Genomic DNA, 25,310 nt, shown 5'->3' on the forward strand with positions numbered 1-25,310 from the left:
CCCGAGCCCTGTGGGACCCTGCTAGAGACGGCCTCCGACCTTCCCAGCACCCCTTGCAGCGTCCGGTCCATCAGCCCCCTGCGCAGCCACGCGAGAGTAACTTCCTCTAGACACAGGGCTGGTCTTTATTACAGACTTACAGTAACCGAGCAGTGATAGGTGCAGACACCGCGGGGACGGGGCCCCGGGCATCTCCTCCCCCAACATCCCCACGGCTGCTGGCCCAGACTCCAACTCCAGCCGCCCGTGCCGGGTTCCCACCCTGGGGCAGCGAGAGGAAGTGAGCGAGCCCCCCCCACGCCGGGTGTTCAGTAAAAACAGCGTTTGGACTTTCTTTAGGGAAGGGGGGAATCACGGGGGAGTGGGGGGGAGTTTCAGATGCCTGGGGGGCAGGGCCGTGTGGCACTGCAGGGCAGGAGCTGGTTGAGATCTGAGCCCTGGGGGGTGGGGGATGAAATAAGGAAACTGTTCCGGCCCCCGGGGGGTGGACAAAGGGCCCCAGGGCGCAGAAACGGGACCAGGTCCAGCACTGGGGGGCAGCTCATCACACAGGGCTTCCCTGGCCCTTTCAGGAGGTGCTGGCAGCACCCGTGCAGGGTGCCCCCGGCCGCGTGATGCCCCACACATGGCGTTGTCGCGCTGGTGGGGCCTGGGGGCCCAGCCCTGCCCCACTCCCTGTGGATGGAGCAGCCCAGCCTGCCCGGGGAACTGGGTGGGTTTATTGCTGGCTTTGGGCTGGAGTGCAACTGGCTCGGGCGGCGTGATGCTGGTGGAGCAGTGGCAGGGCCAGCGCGTGATGGGTGGCCGGGGGGGCTTGGTATCCTTGGTCCCTGTCACTCAGAGCCCCGCCTCGGCGACAGTCTCAGACAGGCAGCGGGGCGCCCCCCTCAGGGCCAGGGCCCGCCCGGGAGCACCAGCGCCTGCAGGATGTCAGAGAGGGAGACGATGCCCTTCACCACTTTGTTCTCATCCACCACCACCAGCCTGTGGACCTGCGGCAGACAGACAGAGCGCAGTCAGGCGGGGGCCCTGCAACCCAAGGGAGCTTGGACCCTCCAGCTCTGACACTGCGGTTTGGGGGGAGGCGGAGCCGTGGGCAGGGTGGGGTGGGATTGGCTAATGCTAGTGCCCGGGGGCCAGGCTGACTGGGAGGGAAGAATTGTCCCTGCTGGGTTGGATTGTGTCCCTCCCCGGGGGGTTTACAGGGAGGGGCCCCGTGGGGCAAGGCGGGGGCCATGCGAGGCTCAGGGGGGACATGGGGGATAGGAGGGGTCCTGCAAGGCACGGGGGGTCATGGGGGATAGGAGGGGCTCCATGAGGCAAGGGGGGCCATTGGGGACTCTGGGGGGATGGGAGGGGCCCCGCAGGGCATGGAGGGGCCATGGGGGATAGGAGGGGCCCAACAGAGCAAGAGGGGCCATGGGGGGATAGGAGGCGCAAGGGGGGCCATGGGAGGGCCATTGGTGGCTCCGGGGGGCCATGGGGGGATGGGAGGGGCCCCGCAGAGCATGGGGGGCCATGGGAAGCTCCGGGGGCCATGGGGGATAGGAGGGGCCCCATGGGGGAAGGGGGGCCATAGGGGGCTGCGGGTGGCCATGGGGGAATGGGAGGGGCCCTGCAGGGCACGGGGGGGGGGGGGGCATGGGAGGCTCCGGGGACCATGGGGGGATAGGAGGGGCCCCGCAGGGCATGGGGGGCTCTGGGAGGGCATGGGGGAGTAGGAGGGGCTCCAGGGGGGCATGGGGAGGGCCATGGGGGGATGGGAGGGGGCCATGGGAGGCTCTGAGGGGCATGGGGGGCCCCATGGGGGGATAAGGGGGTCCCATGGGGCATGGGGGGCTCCGGGGGTAGGAAGGGCCTCGCGGGGGGAGGTTACCTCGGCCTCCACCAGGCGGTTGATGATGGTCTCCAGGGTTTCATGTTTGTAGCACTTCAGCACCCCCTCGAAGTAGTGCGAGCGATGCTGCAACGCCTGCGTCACCGTCACGTCCAGGTTGTTGTACGTCTTCTCGGCTGCCAGGTTCTGGGGACAGGGGGTGAACGGGGGAGCTGCACTCGCTGGCCCCAGAGCAAACTCCGCCTGCTGCTCACTGCGCCCCACAGCAACCTGCCCCCCGGCGGGGCTGACCTCCGCCATGCCCAGCAGCGACAGCCACCCCCAGGCAACGCCCCAGGGGGGTCTGTGTGTGACACCCACGGGCCAAGTGGGGAGAGCACCCAGTCCCATCAGCCAGCCCAGGTACCCCCCAGCTCCTCCCCCATCCCACCAGCTGGCCCAGGTACCCCCCAGCTCCTCCCCCATCCCACCAGCCGGCGCAGGTATCCCGCATCCCTCCCCTCAGCTCCTCCCCCATCCCACCAGCCAGCACAGGTACCCCCCTCCCCCCCAGCTCCTCCCCCATCCCACCAGCCGGCGCAGGTACCCCCTCCCCCCAGCTCCTCCCCCATCCCATCAGCCAGCGCAGGTACCCCCTATTCCCCCCCCCAGCTCCTCCCCCATCCCACCAGCTGGTGCAGCCCCCCACCCCCCAAGCTCTGCATTGGGGACGGTACTCACAATGACGTCAAACTTGGAGTAAATGTCCACGACCCGACCTGAGACAGAGGAGGGGAGGGGCTGGTGAGACGGGGACGGGGCTCTCTGCGGGCCTGTGCTGGGAGCCGAGCGTGGGAGAGTGATGTGGGAGCGCGGGAAGCAGGAGCCCGGCTGCGCAGACAAAGCTCTGGTTTGGAGCCACAGCTCGGGATTGGCGTGTTCCTGTCCGGCACGCTGCCCTGGGGGGCCTCTGGCTCTGCAAGGGGGGGGGGTCTCAGCTTGGCATGGCCCCCTGGGGAGCTCGCAGGCAGTCCAGTCCAGAGCCGCGTGCCGAGGAATGAGCCGCACCCCCAGGAGCCCCCACCCTCTGGGCCTGTCGCCCGGGGGAGATACGGAGACACACCCTCTCCCCCCCTCACCTGACTCGTCCACCACGGGCAGGGCGGAGACGCGGTGCTGCACGAAGATGCCCAATGCCACGTAGAGCGGCGTGTTGGGGCGCACCAAGGCGATGTTGGCATAGGTGCCAATCTTCAGCTGCTCCAAGGTTTTGGCCATGAATTCCGGCTTCGGGACTTCCGTTATCTGCAGGGAATACGGGGGGGGTTGTGACAGTGTACCCCATAAGGCTTTATGGGGAGGGGGTGCTTATAAATGTATGTCTGACATAACTGGAATATGTTTTGTGCTGCCTGTGCCAGGTGACATATCTCCGTAAGGGTTCTGGTCTACGATATCTATTCATCCTATCTGTACACATAGACCATTTTCTACTCGAGGGTAAGAATTTGGGCTGTATGCTGGCCTGGTTTCTAAGTAAGCTTTGGGAGGCATTTGGCCAGCTCCTTTAGGAAGGAATTCGCCAGGTTAAGTACCTGATCAGGAGACACTTGGGGAACAATGCATCTTGGAATGCTCCAATCCACATAAGAAGTCTTCCTGGAGACATGCAAGATACCATGTGGACAATGGCTTCGGCCTGTAAAGACTGAGTCACGCAGGGACATGTGACTCCAGAACTCCATCTTGGAGCTGGACTTTGCATAGGAGGGAGGAGGGGGGGTCTCCACCCACGAGAGAGAGTCTATTTAAACCCGTGAGAGACCCCTCCATTTTTGTCTTCAGGTGGCTAAGGAAGGAGCCTCTCCACCCCCTCGGATACTTGAAGGGAACTGGAACAAAGGACAGTAACTACAGGGGGTGTGAGTGATTGCTGGACTCAGGCTAAAAGGAGATTAGCCTGTAAAAGGGAGCACTCTGGAACTGGTGAGGAACTTATCTGTATTCAGTTTGATTAGGCATAGATTTGCGCATTTTATTTTACTTGGTGACTTACTTTGTTCTGTCTGTTACTACTTGGCACCACTTAAATCCTACTGTCTGTATTCAATAAAATCACTTTTTATTTAGTAATTTACTCAGAGTATGTATTAATACCTGGGGGAGCAAACAGCTGTGCATATCTCGCTATCAGTGTTATAGAGGGCGAACAATTTATGAGTTTGCCCTGTATAAGCTTTATGCAGGGTAAAACGGATTTATCTGGGTTTAGACCCCATTGGGAGTTGGGCATCTGAGTGCTAAAGACAAGCACACTTCTGTGAGCTGTTTTCAGGTAAACTTGCAGCTTTGGGACAAGTGATTCAGACCCTGGGTCTGTGCTGGAGCAGACGGGAGTGTCTGGCTCAGCAAGACAGGGGGCTGGAGGCCTGAGCTGGCAGGGAAAACAGGAACAGGGGTAGTCTTGGCACATCGGGTGGCAGCTCCCAAGGGGGTTTCTGTGATCCAACCCATCACAGGGGTCACAGTGGGGAGGGGCAGGGGGGGGACCCCTGCGGAGAGCGGAGCTAACCACCTTCTCGGCCCGGCGGCAGGGGCTGGGCAGTGCCGCCTCGGGCCGAGCGGGGCAGATGCAGCTGTTCCTTGGCGCCGGGTGGGGCGTGTTCCCGCCACGGGCGCCTGAGCCAGGGCAGCAAATGGGCGGATTCCGCCGCCCCCGCGCCCGGGACCCCGGCGGGCAGGACTTACAAACAGCTTGAGGAACTTGAGGATGCGTTTGTGCGTGAGGATGTAGAGGGTGTTCCCCGAGTCCGGGTCGATGACGGGCAGCCGGTGGATCTTGTTCTGGATCAGCGAGGAGACGGCGTCGAAGAGGCTGCGAGACAGACAGGGGCGGGGTAGACAGGCGCCCCGAGCAGGGGCAGAGCCCCCCGGACGCCTGGGTTCTCCTCCCAGCGAGGGTGGGGAAGGCCAGTGGCTGGTGCAGGGCTCCTGGGCTCTCGGCAGCCCCAGAGCCTGTGACCAGAGCGGCCCAGCCCCCCCCAGAACATGTCTTGGGCCAGGCCTGGGCTGCCGGGTGCTAGGGCGATGAAGGTAACTAGTCCCCCACCGCTCCCTTTCCCAGAGGGCACGGGGAGCCCCCAGCGAGCCGGGCGGCCAGCAGCCCAGCTCTTACCTGGCATTGGGGGAGATGCAGACCAGCGGTTTGAAGGAGTCTTGCAGATACACCTCTGTGGGGGAGAGGAGACGCACTCAGCGAGACACCGAGTGGGGCTCACAGCGCAGGCTCGGTCCCAGCCAAGGGAGGGGGGCACCGTGGGGCCTGGGGCAGCTTTCGGCTCCGGGTGGAGACAGTCCAGCTCTGCCCTTGGCACAGGGGGTCCCAGGCCCCCACCCTTGGCACGGTGCCCCTCAGCTCCCCCCACCTGGCACCACTGCACCTCCCCCACACCCCGCCCCCCTTACCTCGCCACGTTTCAATTTTATGCTCCTCCAGCTCGTAGATTTGAACCTAGACGCCGGGGGGAGGAGAGTTAGCCTCAGTCATCTCGACAGTTGGCCCGAGCGCGTCTTGGGGGCTGCGTCCCGAGGGGGGGGGGGGGGGGCGCAGAGACCCCAGCACTAACACGCCCAGCGGGGCCAGACGCCCAGGAACGAGGGGCATGACCCTGGTGGTGGGGGGGCCATTGCTGGGGGCTCGGTTATAACTCTCAGCCCCACGGGAATGAGGCTGGCCGGGGCCCATGCAGCCCCATGGAGCCAGGGCGGGTACCCATCTCTGGCGCCAGGGGTGCGTATGCCCGTCCTTACCATGGCCGACTTGTAGTAGCGATGGAGGATGTTGATAAAGTCGGTGATGGTCAGCATCCCTGGAGGGAAAAGGCCAAGTGAGCGGGGCAAGGAGCCTCCGGGCAGCCCGATCCCCAGGCCCTTCTGACCCCCAGCGCACCCCTCGCCCTGACCCCGACTTACCCACAAAGCTTTGCTTCTTGCTGTCCCAGAGCGGGGCGGCCCGCACGCCGTTGGTGACCAGCGCGAAGAAGGCTTTCTTCACCTGCAGCCCAACATGGACGCACGTCAGACTGGGTGGTGGGGGGGCAGTGCCGGACAGAGCTCCCAGGGGGTGGGGGGCAGGGGAGGTCGTGGGAGGGGGGCACCCTGTGCAGCCGGGGGGCTGGAGCAGCCAGCCCTGGGGGCTGTGCCCAGGGAAGCCAGTCTCGGGACCTCCTGCCCCCCGGGGTGAGCCAACTTGTGCCGTGGGGGACCCACCCTGGGGTGTGGGCGCACACGTAGCCAGCGCCAGTCTCGTGCACACCCCGCGGAGCACCCACCTGCAGGGAGGTGTCGAAGACGACCAGCTTGGAGCTGGTGGGGATCAGGTCGTAGCAGCGATGGGACTTCATGAAGCAGGAGTACACCCCGCTGCTGGGCTCCACGTCTGGGGGGAGAAGGCGCCGTCAGGGGGCTGGAGGAGGGGAGCGCAGGGACCTGCTCCAGCTGTGCCCCCAGGGTGTGTGGGGTCTGGGGGGGGGTCATGGGAGTCCTGTTCCGGGAGCAGCTCTTGCTCCCAGCCTGGGCGCATGCCCCCTCCCCTGCATGGCCCCTGCAGCCCGTGCCCAGCTCAGGCTCCCCCAGCACTGGGCGCCGCGTGGCGAGGGGGAGGGGCCCAACAGAGCGACGGAGCAGCCCCAGGAGTCGCGAGGACAGGCTGAAACCCTGGGGAAGAGGAGTCGGGGCTGGCAGAGGAGGGTGATAAATCGTTCTCCGTCCCGGGAGGCTGGACAAACCCCTGCTAGGGCTGGCCTAGCTAACACAGCGCAGGGGACTGGACGGACACCCCTTCCTGTCTGAGGCACCGGGCGGCCCCGGCCCAGCCCTCACCTTCCGGCGCCAGGGGGCACTTCTCAGCAACGTTCTCCGGAACCGGGCCCTGCAGACAGACAGAAATCAGAGACTCCCCGGCCACCCCGAGACGAGACCGTCCCCCAGAGCAGAGCAGCTGCTGGGAAGAGGAGAAGCCACAGGGGACACTGGCTATAAGACGGGCTGCTCTCCCGCCCCGTAACACAGACTCATTGCTTTGGGAAAGGACCATGGCAGCCCGGCTGCTGCAGGCACCCCCCTCCCCCACTCTGCAGGAACCACCCCCCTGCCCCGCAGGTAACCCCCTCCCCACTCTGCGGGTAACCCCCCCCCGGCCCTGCTCCTGCAGGTAACCCCCTCCCCACTCTGCGGGTAAGCCCCCTGGCCCTGCTCCGGCAGGCAACCCCCCCACACACAGCGGGCACCCCCCCGGCCCTGCTCCTGCAGGTAACCCCCTCCCCATTCTGCGGGCCACCCCTCACTCCCCAGCAGCTCTGTTCCTGCAGCACCTTAAAAAACCTCTCTAAGAAATCATTTGTAAAGTCCCCCCGCCCCACACGCAGCTGCGCTGTGCCCGGAGCTGCCCGCCCCACGGTGCGCACGAGGCAGGACAGCGGGTTTCCTTCCCCTGCCCATTCCCAGGGGAAATCCCACCCCACCCAGCCAGCCTCCCGCCAGCCCCAGCAGCGATGCCTGGGCCCAGCTGAGCAGGGTGAGGCAGAGCCGGGTGAGAAAAGAACCCAGGAGTCCCGGCTCCCGGCCCCTGCGCTAACCCGCTCCTTCCCTAGTGCAAATCATGTGCAGCGCTGGGTTTCTACGTGGGGCAGCTGGGGCCATAACCACCCGTCGAGCTGCAAGGCCACCTCAGCCAGGGAGCTGCCGAGAGGAAGCGAAAGCCAAGCCGCACTTTTCACTTTCCTTTTCAGAGAGGGAACCTGGCTCTGGCCCAGGGCTGGCCTGGCTCTCGAGGAAGCTCCGGCTGCTACGAGGGAGCGACCACTTCTCTTTCATCTCAACTTCTCTCAGCGCGCTTCGCAAACTGCACCCGCCTCCGACAGGCAGCCGCCTCTGCAGCAGAGCCCGGCAGCTGGTTACCCGCACGCAGCAACACTGCCCCAGTGCTCGGGACAGGGAGGGAGAATCCTGCCCCCAGTTCAGGAAGAGAAGGGGCGATGGAGGGGGCAGAGAGGCCCCAGCCGGCGTGTGCCCAGGACACAAGCCTAGCACCTTGACAGACCCTGGTGGCCACGCCGGGCCGTTGGACGAACCATCGCGGCAGAGGGAGCCCGAGAGCCAGCCGGCCAAGGTGTGGGGCCAGTCCCAGATCCAGCTTCACCCCAGCATGGAGACCACGGGGACATTTCTCCCGCAGGAACCAGGCTGAGTCCCCCCAGCTCATCCCACCACGGCCACTGCCACCAGGCCTGGCACCCCAACCACAATCCCACTAAACCCCCAGGGACGGTCGCCTGGCTGGACTCCCCAACAGCCCTAATCTGGGTGCTCTGTCCCCTTAGGTCTGGCATCCTGCAGCCTTCCTGAAACGCTGACAGCACTGGCCCACGGGCGCTGCCCCAGCCCCGATTCAGCAACACCCCCGGCCTCTCTGCTGCAGAGAGCGCATGGGGGAGCCTGGCCTGGCCAGTTCCAAGGTGCTCTCCCAGCACATCCCAGGGGACAGGACTGCCCCATGCAGCAGGGGTGGGAGCAAATACCACCCGGCCCTCTGGCCTCCAACCTCCACTGGCTGCCCTGGGCGGGGATTTCAACCCCTCGGGCGCTCACAGAGCAGGTGGGCAGGGACCGCAGCCAACCAAGCCCTGAACGCTATTTCCAGGCCATGAGCCCCCAGAGCCTGGCAGACCCCCTCTCCAGGCTGCAGCATGCATCAGTGTCTCGGCTGGGGCAGCGAGGGAGCTGGCTGGAGACACACCAGAGTCCCCAGCCGGGGGCTCAGCGCAGCAAAGGCCCGGGAGGAGGAAATGGGGGATCTGGACGCAGGCCGGGCTGAGCACGGAGCTCACACCACCCAGCTGGAAGGTAACAGAGCCCTGGGGTGCAGGACGCCCTCCAGAGGAGCAACCCCTTGCCTGCGCACAGCCCAGAGGAATCCATGCCCAGGCCGTGGGTCTGGGCTGTAGCCCCAGAGAAGGGCCCCCCAACTCCCTGGCAGGACTACGCGGGCAGAAGCAGGCAGAGCTGGAGCCATGGGACAGAGAGAGCTCCCAGGATATAAATAAGAAACGGGCTTTGGGCAGGAAAGGTCACTGCTCACGCGCCAGGGAGAGGAGGCCGCAGGCCAGGCTGACAGGGGGCACCCAGCTGGTCAGGGCGCCATCAGGCCACAGAGAAAGCCCTGCTCACCTGCCACCTCCTCTGGGAAAACCACCTTCCAGGTGACCCGGCCCCGGGCCAGCCTGACTCTCGGGTTGGTGCTGATGAGGGACACGCGGTGCCACTTGCCCGGGGGCGGTGCCGGAGCTGGCCTGGCCTGGGGCATTGGGCGTTTCGCTCTCGCCCCCCAGCCCTGGCTCTGTTCCCGCTGGTGTGGCCTGTCCAGGGCACTGGGTGCCCGGGCTCGGAGCAGGCGCTGTTGGCGGCTCACGCCAGGGTCTGGGCCCGGAGCAGGCGGGAGACACCGGGGGGAGAGGGGGGGCAGGTCTGCACCCCGAGGAGCAGCATCGACCAATGCCGGGCACCGCGCCTGGCACCCGGAGAATCGCTGCCCTGGGGGGGCCCCCCACCTGCTGGGGGTTGCTGCTCCAGGGGCCCCTCCCGTTATAGGGGACCCCACAGCCACTCCCACTGCAAGGGGAGTTAATGGGGGTGATGCATCCCCGGGGGGGGGCAGTCTCTGGGGCACCAGCCAGAGGGGAGAAAGGGGGGGCCCGATGCAGGGGGGCGCGGGGCCCGATCCGGGGGGGGCAGGGACCGATGCGGGGGGGGGGCCCCAAGGGGCACGATCCGGGGGGGGCAGGGACCGATGCGGGGGGGGGGGCCCCAAGGGGCACGATCCGGGGGGGGGGGCGCGGGGCCCGATCCGGGGGGGGCAGGGACCGATGCGGGGGGGGGCCCCAAGGGGCACGATCCGGGGGGGGGCGCGGGGCCCGATCCGGGGGGGGCAGGGACCGATGCGGGGGGGGGGCCAAGGGGCCCGATCCGGGGGGGGCAGGGACCGATGCGGGGGGGGGGGGCCCAAGGGGCACGATCCGGGGGGGGGCGCGGGGCCCGATCCGGGGGGGGGCAGGGACCGATGCGGGGGGGGGGCCAAGGGGCCCGATCCGGGGGGGGGCAGGGACCGATGCGGGGGGGGGGCGCGGGGCACGATCGGGGGGGCTCCCCACGCGGACCGACGGGGGGGGGGGATGCCGCTCCGGGGACCTTCCCCCTTTCCCGGGGCCCCGGCCGGGCTCTTACCGCCTCCATGGCCGCGGCTCGTCTGGCTGCCGCCGAGCACCCGGGGGCAGCAGCGGGCGGGGCCGGAGCCGGGGCCGCTTCACTTCCGCCCGGATCTACTTCAGCCGCTTCCGCCAGCAGAGGTCATGTGACCGGAAGTAGACGCGGGGGAGGCACCCGGATGATAAAATCACCCCTGCATCCAGTGACCTTTGACCCCCCGCCAACGTTCCTTCCGGGGGGGGGGGTTTCCCACGCTCGGTCTCTGCTCTGAGCCGAGCCAAGGCGGCGCTGGGCCCGCGGAACTCCCCGCCACTGGACCCGGCCCTCGCCTCAGAGCCAAGGCGGGGCCGGGCCGGGCGCTGCATTGAACCGGGGGGGGGGGGGGCGGGACCCCCACAAAAAACCCAGACGCGGCAGTCCAGCATCACCCAGTATTGAAAATGCACTTTTATTGTTTTCCTTTAAAAACAAACTCAGAGAAGCAAACTTGGAAACTCACTCGTTGCCTCTTGGAACATAACTTATATACAGTTCAAAAGTCCATCCGTACAAAACATGCCACAGACAAGTTCAGCTTGGTGTTTCTTAAAAAGAATCATTTTACCCCCCCCCCCCCCCCATTCTTTTCTTTGTTCCGAAGGACAACCTCGCTGTACAGGATTCACACAAAAAATAAACCCCCCACACCAAGGAAGATTCCTCACAGAGTCCACGCTTGCCATAGTTTCATTTTAAACTTTATTTTTTTAAAAAACCCAACAAAATAATAAATGGTTATTTCAGGATCATAAAAGGTAAAACTTAAAATAGAATATCTGCAACTGTAAACAAACAGAAGTATTGGACAAGGCTTTGAATGCGCATTTACAAGCAGAGAACTTTAAAAAAAAATCAAAGATCAGCTCTGGGACTGGATTCTAGTTTATATAAAAATTAAAAACTGTATAGGTTTCCCCCCTCCCCAGCTAAAATCTACAGGACTATTTTATACTCTAACCATAGTCTAAAAAGTCATACAAGCTGCTATATTCTGTTATTTTCTTTACTCTTGCCCAGCTTTAATCATTTTTTTTGTAGTAATTTTTTAAATTTTTATTTTATACACTTTACAGCCTTCCAAGTTAATGGAAAAAAACAAAACAAGTTATACTGGCTTTTTCTCTCTCACACATCTTTATTTTAAAATAACATCCAGTGGTTTTATTATTGGTAAAAACGTTTTTTTTCTCTCTACACAGCTCCCATTTTATTTACAGTTTTAAATTTAAATTTTGTGTATATTTTTTATTTTATTATTCCCTGCCCTCACCCCGAGTTTTAACATTTCATTTTAAACCTTTTGCAGCTTTGAATAGTTGCAGAAGCAGCTTTTTAAAAACACGACAGTTCTTCTCTCTCACTTGAAATCTTTTGATTTAAAAACATAAAATGCCCTGGGGCCCCCTCCCCCAGATTTCACTCCCCCCAAAATAATCTCACTTCATTGAATTCCCTCTCCCGCCCCAGGAGAGGAAGGAAGTTTAATACAAAAGAGAACCCTCCTCAGCTGAGCCGGGCAGCTGTGGCATGGGAGAGCAGGTCAGGAGTTTGTTTCTGCTTCTTTCCTCACAACTGTGCCATTCCCTGTGCCATCCCCGAGGGGGTGGGGGTGTTATGCCTTTGTGCGTTAAGAGATGTCAAACGATACAGTTTAATGGAAAGGGGCGGCGAGCGCAGGACCTCCAGCCCCTCTGGTTTACAGCAGTCTTAGAAGGTCCCTCCCGGATGAGCATTCAACCATCAGCAATAGGGTGCTATAGCAGGGGGAGGCTGGAGGGGAGAAGTGGGGCCTGGTTTGTAAAGCCACCAATCCCCTCCCCTCCCCGGGGAGCCCACGCGTGGCAGGAGGCTCCTGGACCCTGTCACCTACGGGGTTTCTATTTAACAATGGAGACCAGAGCAGGGAGTGGGGAGGATGTTTGCTCCCCCCTGCCCTCCCCCCAAGATCTCCCCTCCCCCACAGTCCAAAATCTCAGCCAAGCAGAGCACAGGAGAGAACCCCCCAAGGTTCTACTATATACAAGCTAAGGTATAAATAGATAAATACCCCCCATACCATGCCGACATTACAGACACAGACAGCCTCCTCAGGCCAGCCTAGAGCAGCAGTTCTGGTAGTGAAAGGGGAGCTGGGTAGTGGGGGAGTAGAGTGGCTCAGGCAGGGCCCCCTGCCCCACCCCCAGACTCAGGAGTATGGCAGCAGCAGCAAACTCAGCCTGAAGCGAGACTCCCCCCGGAGCTCAGCTCCTCCAAACCCAAACGCCTGGTCTCTCCGCCACGCTGTGCTGTGCTGTGCTGGAAGGTAGGTGGAAGCAAGGCCAGGGTCTTGGCACATTCTAATTAAAGCCCCGAACCCCCACCTCTCCTGGGCCCTGCCCCTCGGCTGGAAGCAGGGTGCCCAGCTTTGTGCAGGGTGGGGGAGTTGCCAGGAACACTCCTGTGCACCCAACCGGGCGGGGCCCACAGGTGGGGGGAGCGGATCCTGGGATATTTTATGGGCTCTCCTTCCAAGCAGAACCAGGTCAGAGCTCAAGGCTACAATCTCCCTTGACCCCAGGCTCCGCCCACTACCACTCCTTGGGCTCCCCAGGCTCCGCCCACTGCCACTAGTTCTCATTGGGAACTAGGAAGGTTGCGCGTGGTCAGGCTCGGAGGGAGGGTCACATTGAAAACAGCAGAATCTAACACTTAAAATGAGGTAGGTTTGGGTGCAGAGGCTCCTTGTGTCCATCGGGGGGGAGGGGGAGCCCTTTTCTGCACGCGGCTCTCCCGAGCTCTGCTCCGGCAGCTGGTGCCTCCTTCACATACTCACGGTGCTTTCGTTGACAGAACAAGAAATAAACCGAAACCCAAGCGAGCTCTGGCTGTCTCCAGAGAGCCGGGTTGGGAGGTTTTGGATTGTCAAGCTCAAGGAGTCTCTTTGTTACCTTGGTAAGTTAGCGAGCAAATATTATTCATTTTTTTGTTTTGTTTTGTTTTTTTTAAACAAACAGACTGGATCTGAGCTCCCCGTGGGTCCGATACCTCGGCTGCCCTGCCCCGGACTCCGAGCTGGAGCACCCTGATCGCCCTGCATCCGTCCAGTTATTTACAGTGAGCAAGGTGGACAGAGCAGGTTTTGTTGGTGCCGTAGGCCCTGCCCTCCTCGCAAAACAAAGAAAACCCTGAGTTGCCAGTTCATCAGTTCCACTCATGGCGCTGCGGCCACCCACTCGGGGAGAGCAGCGCCCTGCCAGCAGAGGCCCAGGGCCAAGGCGCGCAGGGCTGGAGTGGCTAGGGAGAGAACCGAGGTCCCTGGTCTTTTCAATACGCCCTCCCTGTGGAAGTTAGTTGGACAGCATCCGATGGGTGTGAGCGAGGACCGGTGCCCCCTGGAGCCACCTCGCCTTTGGAACCGAAAGTGGCCTCGGCTGACCCACCTGCACCAACCTCACTTCCTGGGTTCCAGATGGGGCCGTTTCCCCTACGCCATCTCTGCTTCCCCCGCCCCCAGCATGGCAAAGGGGGAGGAGAACCCGCAGCAGAGGCCTCCTTGCGGCAGGGGCTGCCTGCGACTGGTGACCCCGTGGCGGCTAGTTCATCCATTTCCTGCAGTTCCAGGCTCCGCAGTGGCAGGGGATTTTATGCTGATCGTCTTCAAAGTCAAACTGGTAGTCGTAGGTCAGCTGGGGGCGAGAGGGGCAGAGTCACACAGCCAGCAATGCCCTGGCAGCCACGCCACCAGCTGCCAAGCCACATCACCCCTGCAGCCCCCCTCCTAGCACATCTGCGGGAGGAGGGGGCCTGGTGTAGCCCTGCCCCCTCCTGGCCCACCCAGACTCTGCTCTGATTGCGGGGCCGGCGCTCTCCCCAATGCTCTGAACAGCTCAGGGGCGAGCCTGTGAGGCTGGCACGCGGTGGGGGGGGCAGATCCTAGTTCTGTTCAGAGGAACAGCCGGGAGGTGCTGCTGGGGGTGGGGCAGGGTGACCTGCAGGGCAGGGGCTGAGCCAGGAGGCAGCACTAACCACACGCCAGGAGCCCCTAGGCCAGGCTGGGAGCACACCCAGTCCCCTACCTCCTCCCCTTTGGGAATCCGGCGGCTGGAGATGATGATAATCTTATCTTCCTTGTCGAAGGTCACGACCTCAGCCACACAGTTCGGGGCGCACGAGTGGTTAATGTACCTGGCAGGAAGGCAGAGAGGAGGGCATCAGAGTGGGGATGTGGGGACAAGGGGCAAGCCCAGGTGAGGGGTCAGGCCCTGCGTTCCCCTCTCCCCGCAGCAGGCACAGCTTGGGGGACTTGATACGTTGAATCAATGCCAGATACCCATCGCGCAGCTTGGGAGGGGAGAAAGGGTGCCTGACAGAGTGGGGTGGCTGGAGCCAGGACTCCTGGGTTCTCTTCCCAGCTATGCCACTGCCAAATCCCTTCCTCACTCTACTTGGGTTTCCAAGTTCCCCATAGCCCCCGGATCATGGGGCTGACATGAGTTCAGAGGGCGGGATGTGACTGCGCTCACCCAACGGCGCAGGTACCCCTGTGCGCTGGCCTTTCAACCGGAGATCGCGCCAGACTTGAACCCGGCACCTTCCAGATTGTAGGCGAGTGCCATAAGCCCTCAGCCACTCCCGTCCGCACAGAAGGAGGCTCTGTGTGTGTGTGTGTGTGGGGGGGGGGGGGGGGGGGGGTGGTCAGTGACTGCAGAACACCCGGCTGAACAAAGCTACAGGGGGCAAGCGGCTCCCAAGGGGGCATTTGCCCCACACCCTCACCTGGCTGGGCCCCCCGTCAGCGTGGCGTCGATGACGTGTTCATTGTTGATGCGGAACATGTAGATTCCTCGGTTCTGGGGTCGGAAGAGCAGAGACAGCCAGTTATGCAGCTGCAGGGGCAAGGGTGTCCCTGGGAGCAGCCCGGGCTCTGAGCCCGCAGGGTGCTCCAGCCCCCCCCCGACCCCCCCCTCACACCTGCTCCTCGTAGATCTTCTCACGCCGGTTGGCCACCTCGTTGCGGATGATGGTGCCGATGTACTCGATGACCATGGTGTGCTTCTCCAGGTCCTTGGCAGCGTAGAGCCCCAGCCCCTGGATGCGGGAGCGCGCCAGGTACACGTTGTTCTTCCACTCGGTCTTGAGGCGGCGGTACTGCGAGGACTTGGAGTGCACGAACTGCTTGCTGTAGGGCGTGTTGGTCTCACCCGTGAAGGTGCTCTGGTAGGCCTTGGACATGCTGGTGCTGTTCAGGGTGTGGGGCCTGCGACAGGCGGAGAGCATGGGCACGGCGGCAGTGGGGCAGATGGGGGTGGGGGGAGGGACCAGCACTGACCCCCACCCCCCAGCACATGGGAGAGCCCAGCCCATTGGGGCCCAGTTTGCAATCCCCTCCTCCCCGGCCCAGCCCCAGGCCTGGGGAATCCCAGCTCCAACCCAGGCCAGGTGGCCCCCCGTGGGAAATGGCCCTCCTCCCCCTCCCCCACTAACCGTTTGTAGTGGGTGAGGATCTTGGGCTCGGAGCGGGCGCAGCCGGTGGGGTTGATCATGAGCGGCAGCTCCATCAGCGGGTGGCGCCCATAGCGGAACAGGTAGTTCTGACAGCTCTCCACGCCAGGCAGCTAGGAGGGACCAAGCAGAACCCGCCATGGGTCGGCTGCCAGCACCACAGTCCTGGTGCCTGCAGGGGACCCACTGAAAAGGACGAGCCCTGTTCCGCACCCCTGTCCCCTCGGGGTGCTTCCCTGAGTGTGCCCAGCTGGCACCGGCACCGACCCCTGTGCTGGGCCAGGGTCCCCGGGGGAGTCCCGGCCGACGTGGTTCCGAGCATATCGCCGGGTGCTGTGTCCCTCCCACCTCCAGCCTGCCCCTCCCATTGGGTGAGGGGTTCAGGGCTCCCCTCCGGTACATACGGACTCGGCGATGCGCAGCACCGCGTGCACCGTGAGGCCAAAGAGCTCCTCGCCCTTCAGGTACTCGGGGAAGAGCCGCAGCATGTCTGCCTCCTTCCTCATGGCCGCTACCGGCTCGATGATGCGGTTCCAAACGGCTGGGGAGGGAGGGAGGGAAACATGAGACTTGGCTTCCTGACCTGCTCCCCACCAGCCCCCCTCACCCTCAGCAGTGATTCCCGGTGGCCTGGCAAACAAGCCCAAGGCATCAGCTCCCCCACCACTGTGAAATGCAGCCACCTCTGGGGCGGGCTGCAACAGCAGGTTAACAGCCACAGAATTATGCTGCCAGAGACGGGTCACCCAGTGCTCCAATGCAGCCAGCTCTAGGGTGGGACACGGCAGCTGTTTATACAGGGATCCCCCCCCCAAGGCCGAGCCGGGCCCAGTCTCACCCTGTGGCGAGGAGTCGGTGAAGACCAGGTCCTCCAGGCCCTGCTCGATGACCTGCACCACGAACTCGGGGCGCCCGTTGTTCTCGCAGATGGTGCAGCGGTAGCAGCAGCGGCGGTTGTTGGTGCGCAGGCTCCAGTAGATGCGGGTGGCCTCGAAGCCCACGGGGTAGAGGGCTGTGACGCTGTGGAAGTCGCCCATCTGGTGGGGCAGCAGCTGGCCGATGGCATGGAAGAGCAGGCCGCCCACGCGGAACATGTGGAGGCGCTCGCCGCGCTGGATGATGCTGGCGATCTGCTTGACCTCGTCGCGCTCGATGTAGACGCGCCGGAAGACGGTGAAGGTGCTGAGCTCCTGGTCGCAGGGGCCTTTGAGCTTGTGCAGCGGGCACAGCATGGTCTTGTCCTTGAAGAACATGCACTTGGCCCGGATGGCGCAGGCGAAGTGGTAGACGCTGGGGCAGCGGATGCGGTTGCAGCTGTTAGTGGCGCCCGTCTTCTGGCACAGGGAGCACTTGGTGAGCAGCCCACGGTGCAGTGCCCCCTCCACGTTGATCAGCGCCCCGCCCTGCGTCTCGTACACCTCACTGGACCACAGGGCGCAGTTCAGGTGCACCCAGAGGTCCAGGTCAAGGTTGAGGAGGCGGGCGGGCCCATCGGTGGCACCATCCCCCTCCTCGTGGCAGAAGCAGCACTTGCGCAGGTCCCGGGGCACCTTCTCGGGCCGCAGGGTGGTGCCCAGCTTCTCGATGAACTCGGAGATCTCCTTCTCGCCGTCCTGCTTGGCGCCGCCCTTCTGGATGGTGATGAGGAAGCGGAGCCGCTTCCACCGCACCCCCTTCCACTTCTTGAGCCGGGGCCGGGGCTCCTCTCCCTCCTCCGGGGGCCGCGAGCGCTGCTTGAGCTTGGGGGGCGAGCGCGCCGCCTCCTCCTTGGAGGGCGGGGAGAGGGCTGGTGGGGAGGGGGGCGCGGGGGCCACCTCAGGGGGTGCCTCTGGGATCCTGTCCCCGTCGGCGGGGCTGGCAGGGGAGGGGACAAGGGGGGACAGGGGCGGGGACGGCTCCTGGGGCAGGATGGAGAGCTGACGCACGTCCAGGTTGGAGACGTTGTTCACGTAGCAGTGCTGCACGGCCTTCTCCAGGCCTGGGCTCTCCTGGGGGCACAGAGCAGGGCTGATCAGAGCGCGGCCGCAGGGGCTGGGCCCAGCGCTTCTCAGCGCCTCCCCCCCACCCCATAGCCAGCCAGCCTCCCTGGGGGGACTCACCCAGGAGATCAGCCCAGCCAGAGGCTGCCAAGCCAGAGTGCGGCTGGCCCTGTGCTTTGACCCCCCCCCCCCCCCCCCGATTCCGGCCCCGGGCCAAGAGATGCCCACCCCCCCACACCTGAGAAGCCCCCTGCCGTGCGTCACGGACCTGTTTGAGCAGCGTCAGGATGTCCAGCTCGTTCTTGAGGCTGTACCCCGGCAGCATGGCATCAAACTGCTTCAGCCACTCGGTGCCAGCATCGGGGGCTTTCCCTGCCAGTGCCGCCCTGGCCTTGCCGCCGAGCCCACCTACGAGAGAGACGGGTCCCCATGGCTGCACCGCAGGCTCCCAGCGCCCGGGCGGGGGGGATGGAGAAGCCCTCTGTCCACAGGGCTCCTCCCCCAGCGAGGGGGTCCCAGGGCCTGCCCGATACTCACCAGCCCCGTCCGTCTCCACCTTCTTGGCCTCAGGCCCGGAGCCCCGCACCGGGCTCTCGGGGAACAGCACCTCGTAGGAGCTGGGGATCTTCACGCGGAGCAGCTCGGCCACGGCCACCATGACGCCGTTCAGGTTCTGGGGCAGCAAGAGGCTGGGTCAGAGACGCCAGGGCAGGACCCTGCTCCCGAGCTCTCCGGGGCAGGGCCCGGCGAGACGGTGCCAGGGGGCTCTCCGCATGGGCCGAAGGGAGCCCCGGCCCTCCCCACTCCCCCCACACGCGGCGCCTCCCCCACCTTAGCAGCTGTGGCCGAGACGGTCAGCATGACGGAGACTTCGCTGCCTTTCCCCTTCTCCCATGCGACGCCCTGCGCCAGGGCCACCTTCCCGCCGTGCTCCTCGGGGGGCCTTGGGTCAGGGAACACTGAGAGCAGGAGGAAAGACAGTTTAGGTGTGTGCAGCGCCCACCCCCAGCTTCCAGGGACCCCCATGCACCCCCCCAGGCCACCCCAGCCACGCCAAGAGGACATGCCTCCTGGTCCCTCCCTGGGTATCCAGTCCACTTCATAGGGTCCCCCCATGCACGCTGCCCCCAGCCTCCAGGCCAACCCAGCCCACACCCCAGGGCCCCCTATACACACTGCACCCAAGCCAACCCAGCCCTTAAAGGGGCACTCGCCCACGGGGATATCCTCCCCCCAGCTACCCAGCCCACCCACCCCTACCCCTACCCTTGCCCACCTGGGATGCTGGCCCTGGGGATGATGGGGATGACGGGCGACAGCACCCGCTCCGGCAGTTCCGGCTTCACCTCGGCCAGCAGGGGGAAGCGGGGCGGCTCCTCGCCCAGGACGCTCTCTGGGGACGAGGCGGGAACGATGCTGTCGGGGGAGTCGCTCTCCTCATCGCTCTCCATCCTGAGAGGGGGAACGTTGGTGAGACACCGCATACCAGGGATCCCGCTGCCATCACTCATGAGAGCCTGGGGGGCCATTGCCCCTCCCCCACTACACCCAGGAGACTCCCCACAACCCTAGCCCCCTCCCCCCCAGTACAGTGCTTGGCATGGCCAGGGGACACCCCCACCCTCCCCAAGGGAACTGGGGAGGGGCAAAGCAACGGCCCAGCCCAGGACGGGAGCCCACCCCTGGCCCAGCCGGCTGCTCCCCCAGCCCCTCACCTCACGTCCTCAGTCTGGTTGTGCGGGGGCGTGGGCAGGGCCGCCAGCAGGTCCAGGCTCTTCACCTCCACGGCTGGCGTGTCTGGGCGAGGGAAGGAGGGCGAGGGTCAGGGAGCACCAAGGCCTGGCGCCAGGAGCCAGACGCTGTCCTGCCATGGGCATGCGGCCCAGCACATCAGCCCCGCCCCCGGCCCTACAACTCCGCCCCCGTCAGCCCCACCCCCAGCCCCACTCTCCCTGGCAGAAGCTCCTCCCACATCCCATCCATGCTGCTTCTGGGTTGGCCAGCAGGGGGCACAGAGTACCCACACGACCCCCCCCCCCCCCCCCAGAGGTCATCGCCCCTGGGGAGGGGGCAGGTTGCCAGCTCCAGCCTGGGCCCCAGCGGTGGGACTGGGCGTGTAGCCCTCGCTCGCCTTACCCTTCCGGCCTTTGGCTTCCTGGGCCTGGTCCGGCTCCTTGGGCTGCTCGGCCAGCTCCTCCGAGGAGGTGACGCCATTCACCATCTTCTGCTGCACGGAGGGGGGTGGGGTGGGGGGCAGCGAGGAGGGCGGGGTGGGCGGGTTGCTCAGGTTGTTCTGCCGGAGAGGATCCATCATGGATGGTCACGGTCAGGCAGCATCCCGCCCCGCCCCTCCCTGCCCCCAATCCCTGCTCTCCCTGCCCCTCCTGCTTCCCCCCGCCCCCCCAAGCGGGTGGCTCCGCTCTGTTCGTTCACCCACAGATGGGGAGACTGAGGCACGGGGCCTTGCCCACGCTGGGGCGGGCGGTACCTTGGTGAGCAGCTGGGTGTAGTAGTCGGGGACACTGTCCAGCACGGCACTGCCAAACGCCCCCTTGAGCTGGTTCTTGCCGTTGATGGGGCTGCTGCCGAAGGGCGCGAAGAGGCTGAAGTTGGCCGTGATGGTGGGTTCCACCAGGGGCAGCAGGGAGAACTCCTGCGGGGGGAGGGGGGAGAGATGCAGTCAGGATGGGACACCCCCGAAACGGCCCAAGCCATGAACCTGTGGGCAGCTTCTCCCCTCTGGGCTGGTACAGACAATAGGGTACCCCCCGCCCCCCCCCAGCGTTCCCTCTCGGTTTGTACGTCCATGTGCAGAATGAATTTAGTTATGGGCACCAACGTGGAGGAGACACGCACAACAAAATCACGTGGTGCAGGTGGGGCCGAGGGATGAGGAGTGCTGGAGGGAGCTCAGGGCTGGGTGCAGGGGGTGACGGTTCCCACTAGGGGTGAAGGCCCTGGGATGGGGATGAGGAATTCAGAGTGGGGGACGGGTCTAAGGGCTGGCACAGAGGGTTGGGGTGGGGGGGGTGGGGCCGGGGATGAGGGGTTTGGGGTGCAGTCTGCCCAGGGGCTGTGGTGGGGAGAGAGGACTCCCCCCAGCCCCCTCTCGCAGCAGCAGCTCGGGGCCGGGGGGAGAGGTGCCTTTTCCCGGCTGTGGCAAGTCCGGGGCAGGTCCACGCTGGGGCCGGCGGGGAGAAGTGCCCCCCCCCCAGCCCCTGCACACGGCTTAATAAGCAGCTACACGGTCGTGCAGCTTAGAGCGAATTTAGCCCCCCACCCTACCCCCGCATTGGGGCCCCCTGGCATGCGACCCAACCAGACCAGGAGGCCTTGGGAGACCCAGTCCCAGCCCCTGGAAATGGCAGGGCCAGGTCGGGCTACGCGAGGTGCCAGGGGGCGAAGGCCGTTACCTGCTTCAGCTGCTTCATTAGGGCCTCGCTGGATTTGAGCCCATCCTCCTTGCGCAGCTTCTTGCGGGAGGCGGCCACCCGCTCCCCGCTCTTCTGGGCCCGTTTGGGCTTCGGGGCCGGAGGCTTCTTGCTGGCGGAGGGATCCTGTGGGGAGAGGGTGAGTCGCGGGGCTGCCTGCTGCCCCACAGGGCAGGGGCTGGGTGCGTGCCCTGCACACCACTGGACTGACGCCCCCACCCGCCGTACACCCCCCCACACACCCGGCATGGCCCCCGCTCACCTCTCGGCCAGGGGGAGCCGCCTGCAGCCTCTGCTCCAGCCCCGAGAGCTTGCCCTCGCTGTGCCCGTTGACCTCGGCGCGCATCCCCTCGGCGGAGCGCTGCGACGCCAGCTGCACGTTCTTGGCCCGCAGCAGCTTCTGCAGCAGCAGGTGCCCGGCCTCAGACCTGGCGCCCGCCAGCAGCTGGCTGCCCATCAGTAGATTGTTGGCCGGGGCGGGCGCCGGATCCCCGTTGGCCTCGCGTTTCACAGTCTGGCCCCCGCCCAGCACGCACTGCGCCGTCTCCTCCTTGGGCTCCTGCTTGATGCAGACCCCGGGGGCCTGGGCTGGCAGGGGAGAGGCCTGTGGGCCTGGCCTTTCTACCCCCTGCCCGTTGACTTGACTCCCGGCCGGTGGCTTTCTCAATCCATCCGTGGGCTCCATGCTGGGAGAGGAGTGGGGACCCTGCACTGCCGGCTCCCAGTGGCCAGGGGTCCTGGCAAAGGACTCCTCCCCTGTTTGGCTGGGGGGAGGCTTTGGGACCGTGGGCACCAGCTCCGCCAGGAGGCTGTTCTGGGTGGGCGTCAGCCTGTGCTCGGGCTGTGCCCCGGGGCTCTGTGCCACACTGGGCGGCCTGACCAGGGTGGGCGGGGAGGCTTCCTTTGGCTCTTGGGGGCTCTGTTCCCGGCTGGGGCGGGGGTGCTGCTGCACAGAGCCCAGGCTCACCATGCTCATGGGCGGCTGGACCGGGGCAGCTGCTGGTGGGGCAGAGAGTCTGAGCACCCCCTGCTGGGGACTCCGTCCCGCCAGCGCCGTGTGCACCAGCTCCGCCAGCGGCTGCTGGGGGGCGCTCAGCGGCACTCTCTGCTGGCCGGTGGACGCCTGCTCCATGACAAACCCTGGCTGCATCTGCTCGGCAGCAACGGAGGGGCCGGCTGGCCGGACCTGGAACACTGTCCCCGGCTGCCTCGGTTGCTGGCGCACCATGGAGGCCTGCAAGGCTGAGGGCGGGGGCGGCCCCTGCTCGACGGATGCCTGGGCCTGCCCCGGGAAGGGGCTGGCCTGTCTCAGCGCCTGGCTCTGCTGCAGCAGGGTCTGCTGGTGGCGCTGCACCAGGAAGGCCTGGAGCTGCTGCTGCTGCTGCTGGGTGAGGTGCCGCAGCTGCGGGTTTTTGGAGATGACGCCTTGCAGCTGCGCTCGGATTTGGCCCATCACGGGAGCGGACACCTGGCTCAGGATGCTCTGTGCATGGGACACCTGCGGGACCAGCATGCTCTGCTGCGGCTGCCCCACCAGCCCGGCCTTGTGCTGCCCCGCCGGGCTCGGCAGCCGCTGGCCCACCAGCCCTTTGGCTTGCTGGTCTACGCTTTGTGCTGGCGGCTGGCCCACAATCCTTTGCGGCGGCGGCAGCTGGACCATGATGCTTTGCCCCTGGCTCGTCATGCTCCCGGGCTGCTGTTGCGGTTCTGCCCCTGAGCTCGCCGGGGCCAGCAAGCGAGGCCCCTGGGCAGGGTCCGAGTGCGGCTGCTCTGGCCTCATGGTGCCCCCCAGCTGCGCCAGCCCCGCGCTGTTCTGCAGCGGTGGATGAAGCAGGTTGCCTTGCTGCAGGCCCCCCTGCATTCGCTGCAGGGAGCTCGCCATGGTCTGCTGCGGGGAGGGCAGCGAGCGGGGCTGCTGCTGCCCCGGCTCGGGCTGGTGTTTCTGCGGCTGCTGCTCTCCGCCCGGGGGCGCCAGCTGCTCCTGGCTGGGCAGTGCCAGGGGATTGAGGTTCTGAATGCCCGGCTGCTCCTGAGGGCCCATGTGCGGCTGCCCCCCGAGGTCCTGGCTGCCCGGCCCACCCACAGCGGCCGACAGCTGAACCGGATGCTGCCCCCTGCCCTCGGCACCCTCTGGGGGCAGCACAGCGCTCTCTGCCCCTCCCTGCTGCTCCTTGGCGGCCGTGCCCTGCGGGGCTGGCTGAGCTCCCTGACTCAAGTGCAGCATGGAGGGGGACTGGCCCAGGGCCCCATGCTGTGGAAAGTGCTGGATCTGCTGCTGGGCGGCCTGCCCCTGCCCCAGGAGGCCCGGCTGGGCGGCCTGCCCCTGCCCCTGCCGGGCCGGATGCTGTGCTAGAGAGCTCTGCTGCTGCTGCTGGGTCAGCAACGTCCGTGACTGACCCAGAAGTCCCGCCTGCTGCTGCTGCGCTGGCGATAAAATCAGTCGGTGGCCCATGAGGCCGTGAGTTTGCTGCACCAGCTGCGGCGAGCCCAGCACCCTCTGCTGGTGGGGCGCTAACAGCACCTGCCTCGGGGGGGTCTGGTGGCCCGCGACGCCCTGATGCTGCAGCATGGACACCTGGGAGTGCCCCATCATCCCCGGCTGCGGCTGAGGCGAGAGCGGCTGGACCAGGATCCCCTGCTGCTTCGGAACCATGGGCTGCCCCCCACTGCCCTGCTGGGGAGCAGGGGGCTGCGACACCTGTCCCAGCATGCTTTGCTGCTGTTGCGACACCTGTCCCAGCATGCTTTGCTGCTGCTGCTGTTGCGACACCTGTCCCAGCATGCTTTGCTGCTGCTGTTGCTGCTGCGACACCTGTCCCAGCATGCTTTGCTGCTGCTGTTGCAATGACACTTGTCCCAGCATGCTTTGCTGCTGCTGCAATGACACCTGTCCCAGCATGCTTTGCTGCTGCTGCAATGACACCTGTCCCAGCATGCTTTGCTGCTGCAGTTTCTGAGCCAGCTGCATCCTCTGCAACTGCCTCTCCTGCATCAGCCGGCTGTCGGCGGCCAGCCCCCGGAGCGCGGGATTCCCAGGGAAGAAGCTGTTGGACGTGCCGGGGACGGCTGCGTTTCCCAGCTGCTGCTGGCCCATGAAGGACAGGCCCTGCTGCACCGCCATGGAGACGCCGCCCTGGGGCAAGCGCACGTTGCCTGCTTGCCCTGCCAGCTGGTTGGGCTGCTGGCCCAGGCCTTGCGCCCCCACCATGGCCCCAGTTTGCTGGGGGAGCTGTGGCTGGACACCATGGGTGGAGAGCAGCTGGCCCGGGAGCTTGGCCATGAGCCGGGGGCTCTGCGAGGGGCTCAGGGCCATAACGGCGGAGCTCTGCTGGTGCTGCTGCTGCTTGTTGCGGTATTCGGCCATCAGGTTGGTGTGCTCCTTCTGCTGCTTCCGAACCTGCCGGGGAGAGGGCCGTCAGCAACGTACCAGCCTGGGCCTCCCGCCCGCCACAGCCGTCCCCAGTGCCGCCCTCCCGCCCATCACACGCCAGCCCGGCCCTCCCGCCCGCCACAGCCGTCCCCAGTGTCACCCATCACACGCCAGCCCGGCCCTCCCGCCCGCCACAGCCGTCCCCAGTGCCGCCCCCCGCCCATCACACGCCAGCCCGGCCCTCCCGCCCGCCACAGCCGTCCCCAGTGCCGTCCCCCTGCCCACCACACGCCAGCCCGCCCCTCCCGCCTGCCACAGCCGTCCCCAGTGCCGCCCGCCCGCCCATCACACGCCAGCCCGCCCCTCCCGCCTGCCACAGCCGTCCCCAGTGCCGCCCGCCCATCACACGCCAGCCCGGGCCCCCAGCTTTGCCCAGTCCCCCCCCCCCCCGCTGCCCCCCCCCCAGCACCCCCCATCCCCCACCTGGTCCAGCTGCTTCTGGATCTTGCTCTGCTGCTCCGTCACCAGCTTGAGCTTCTCGGCGTCGGCCTCGGGGAACTCGCGACCGGCCTTCTTGGCCGTGCGCTGCTTGGCGCACAGGGCCTTGCGGGACTTGCGGTGCACGCCGATCTGCTCCTCCAGCACCTTCAGCTGCATCTGCAGGAGCTGCTGGGTGTGGAAGAGCCACTCCTCGTACTGCCGCTGGTCGGCCTCGTCTGCGGAGAGGGGCACTGGGGTGGGACAGAGCCGGGGAGACGCCCCCCCCCCAGACACTGCCCCCCCCCCCCCCCAGCCAAGATGGTCCCGGTCCCCCCCCCCCCCCCGCTCTCAGCTGGGTCACTGGGGCTCAGAGAAAAACCAGCATCTCCATTCACAGCCAAGCCCCACAGCAGCACCCCATACAACCCTCCAAATGAACCCCATCCTGGCAG

At 65.3% G+C, this 25,310-nt stretch overlaps 2 protein-coding genes across 6 annotated transcripts in view; both read right to left on the bottom strand.

The window, feature by feature from the left end:
• Positions 1–729: 729 nt before the first annotated feature.
• PRKAG1 (protein kinase AMP-activated non-catalytic subunit gamma 1) lies at positions 730–10,179 on the bottom strand. Of its 2 annotated transcripts, none has more exons than XM_054012919.1 (12): positions 10,097–10,179; positions 6,698–6,746; positions 6,148–6,254; positions 5,789–5,870; positions 5,627–5,685; positions 5,282–5,327; positions 4,992–5,046; positions 4,565–4,691; positions 2,956–3,121; positions 2,558–2,595; positions 1,877–2,023; positions 730–992 (listed from the first exon to the last, which is right to left on the bottom strand). In XM_054012919.1, exons 1-12 carry the CDS (start codon positions 10,103–10,105, stop codon positions 888–890), a joined length of 990 nt encoding a protein of 329 aa, XP_053868894.1. In that variant the 5' UTR covers positions 10,106–10,179; the 3' UTR covers positions 730–887. The 2 variants fall into 2 exon arrangements, with proteins under 2 accessions (XP_053868894.1, XP_053868895.1); XM_054012920.1 differs by lacking the exon at positions 10,097–10,179 and adding an exon at positions 7,453–7,591.
• Positions 10,180–10,505: 326 nt separating this feature from the next.
• Positions 10,506–25,310, bottom strand: part of KMT2D (lysine methyltransferase 2D) — a 45,472-nt gene continuing 30,667 nt past the window's right edge. For 3 of the 4 annotated variants that reach the window (XM_054012409.1, XM_054012408.1, XM_054012407.1), the window contains 17 exons: positions 24,862–25,094; positions 21,271–24,405; positions 20,991–21,134; positions 20,066–20,230; positions 19,714–19,870; positions 19,293–19,374; positions 18,854–19,029; positions 18,409–18,536; positions 18,115–18,250; positions 17,846–17,985; positions 16,437–17,586; positions 16,003–16,139; positions 15,581–15,711; positions 15,068–15,353; positions 14,873–14,946; positions 14,173–14,281; positions 10,506–13,782 (listed from right to left, as the gene is read on the bottom strand). In XM_054012409.1, the coding sequence (XP_053868384.1) occupies positions 13,690–13,782; positions 14,173–14,281; positions 14,873–14,946; positions 15,068–15,353; positions 15,581–15,711; positions 16,003–16,139; positions 16,437–17,586; positions 17,846–17,985; positions 18,115–18,250; positions 18,409–18,536; positions 18,854–19,029; positions 19,293–19,374; positions 19,714–19,870; positions 20,066–20,230; positions 20,991–21,134; positions 21,271–24,405; positions 24,862–25,094 (6,476 nt within the window). In that variant the 3' untranslated portion in view covers positions 10,506–13,689. The remainder of the gene's footprint in view (positions 13,783–14,172; positions 14,282–14,872; positions 14,947–15,067; positions 15,354–15,580; positions 15,712–16,002; positions 16,140–16,436; positions 17,587–17,845; positions 17,986–18,114; positions 18,251–18,408; positions 18,537–18,853; positions 19,030–19,292; positions 19,375–19,713; positions 19,871–20,065; positions 20,231–20,990; positions 21,135–21,270; positions 24,406–24,861; positions 25,095–25,310) is intronic. The other variant, XM_054012406.1, reaches the window with a different exon arrangement.

The sequence above is a fragment of the Malaclemys terrapin genome, chromosome 23 (assembly GCF_027887155.1).
Source record: "Malaclemys terrapin pileata isolate rMalTer1 chromosome 23, rMalTer1.hap1, whole genome shotgun sequence".
In the NCBI taxonomy this organism is placed as follows: Eukaryota; Metazoa; Chordata; order Testudines; family Emydidae; genus Malaclemys; species Malaclemys terrapin.

What these genes read in the sequence shown, in the direction of transcription:
- PRKAG1 (XM_054012919.1), bottom strand. An exon ending in GTGCCCCCTGGCGCCGGAAG is followed by an intron (nt 6,255 to 6,697) that starts GTGAGGGCTGGG and finishes TTCTCCCCCCAG; the next exon opens with ACGTGGAGCCCAGCAGCGGG. An exon ending in GCTACTACAAGTCGGCCATG is followed by an intron (nt 5,328 to 5,626) that starts GTAAGGACGGGC and finishes CCCGGCGTCTAG; the next exon opens with GTTCAAATCTACGAGCTGGA.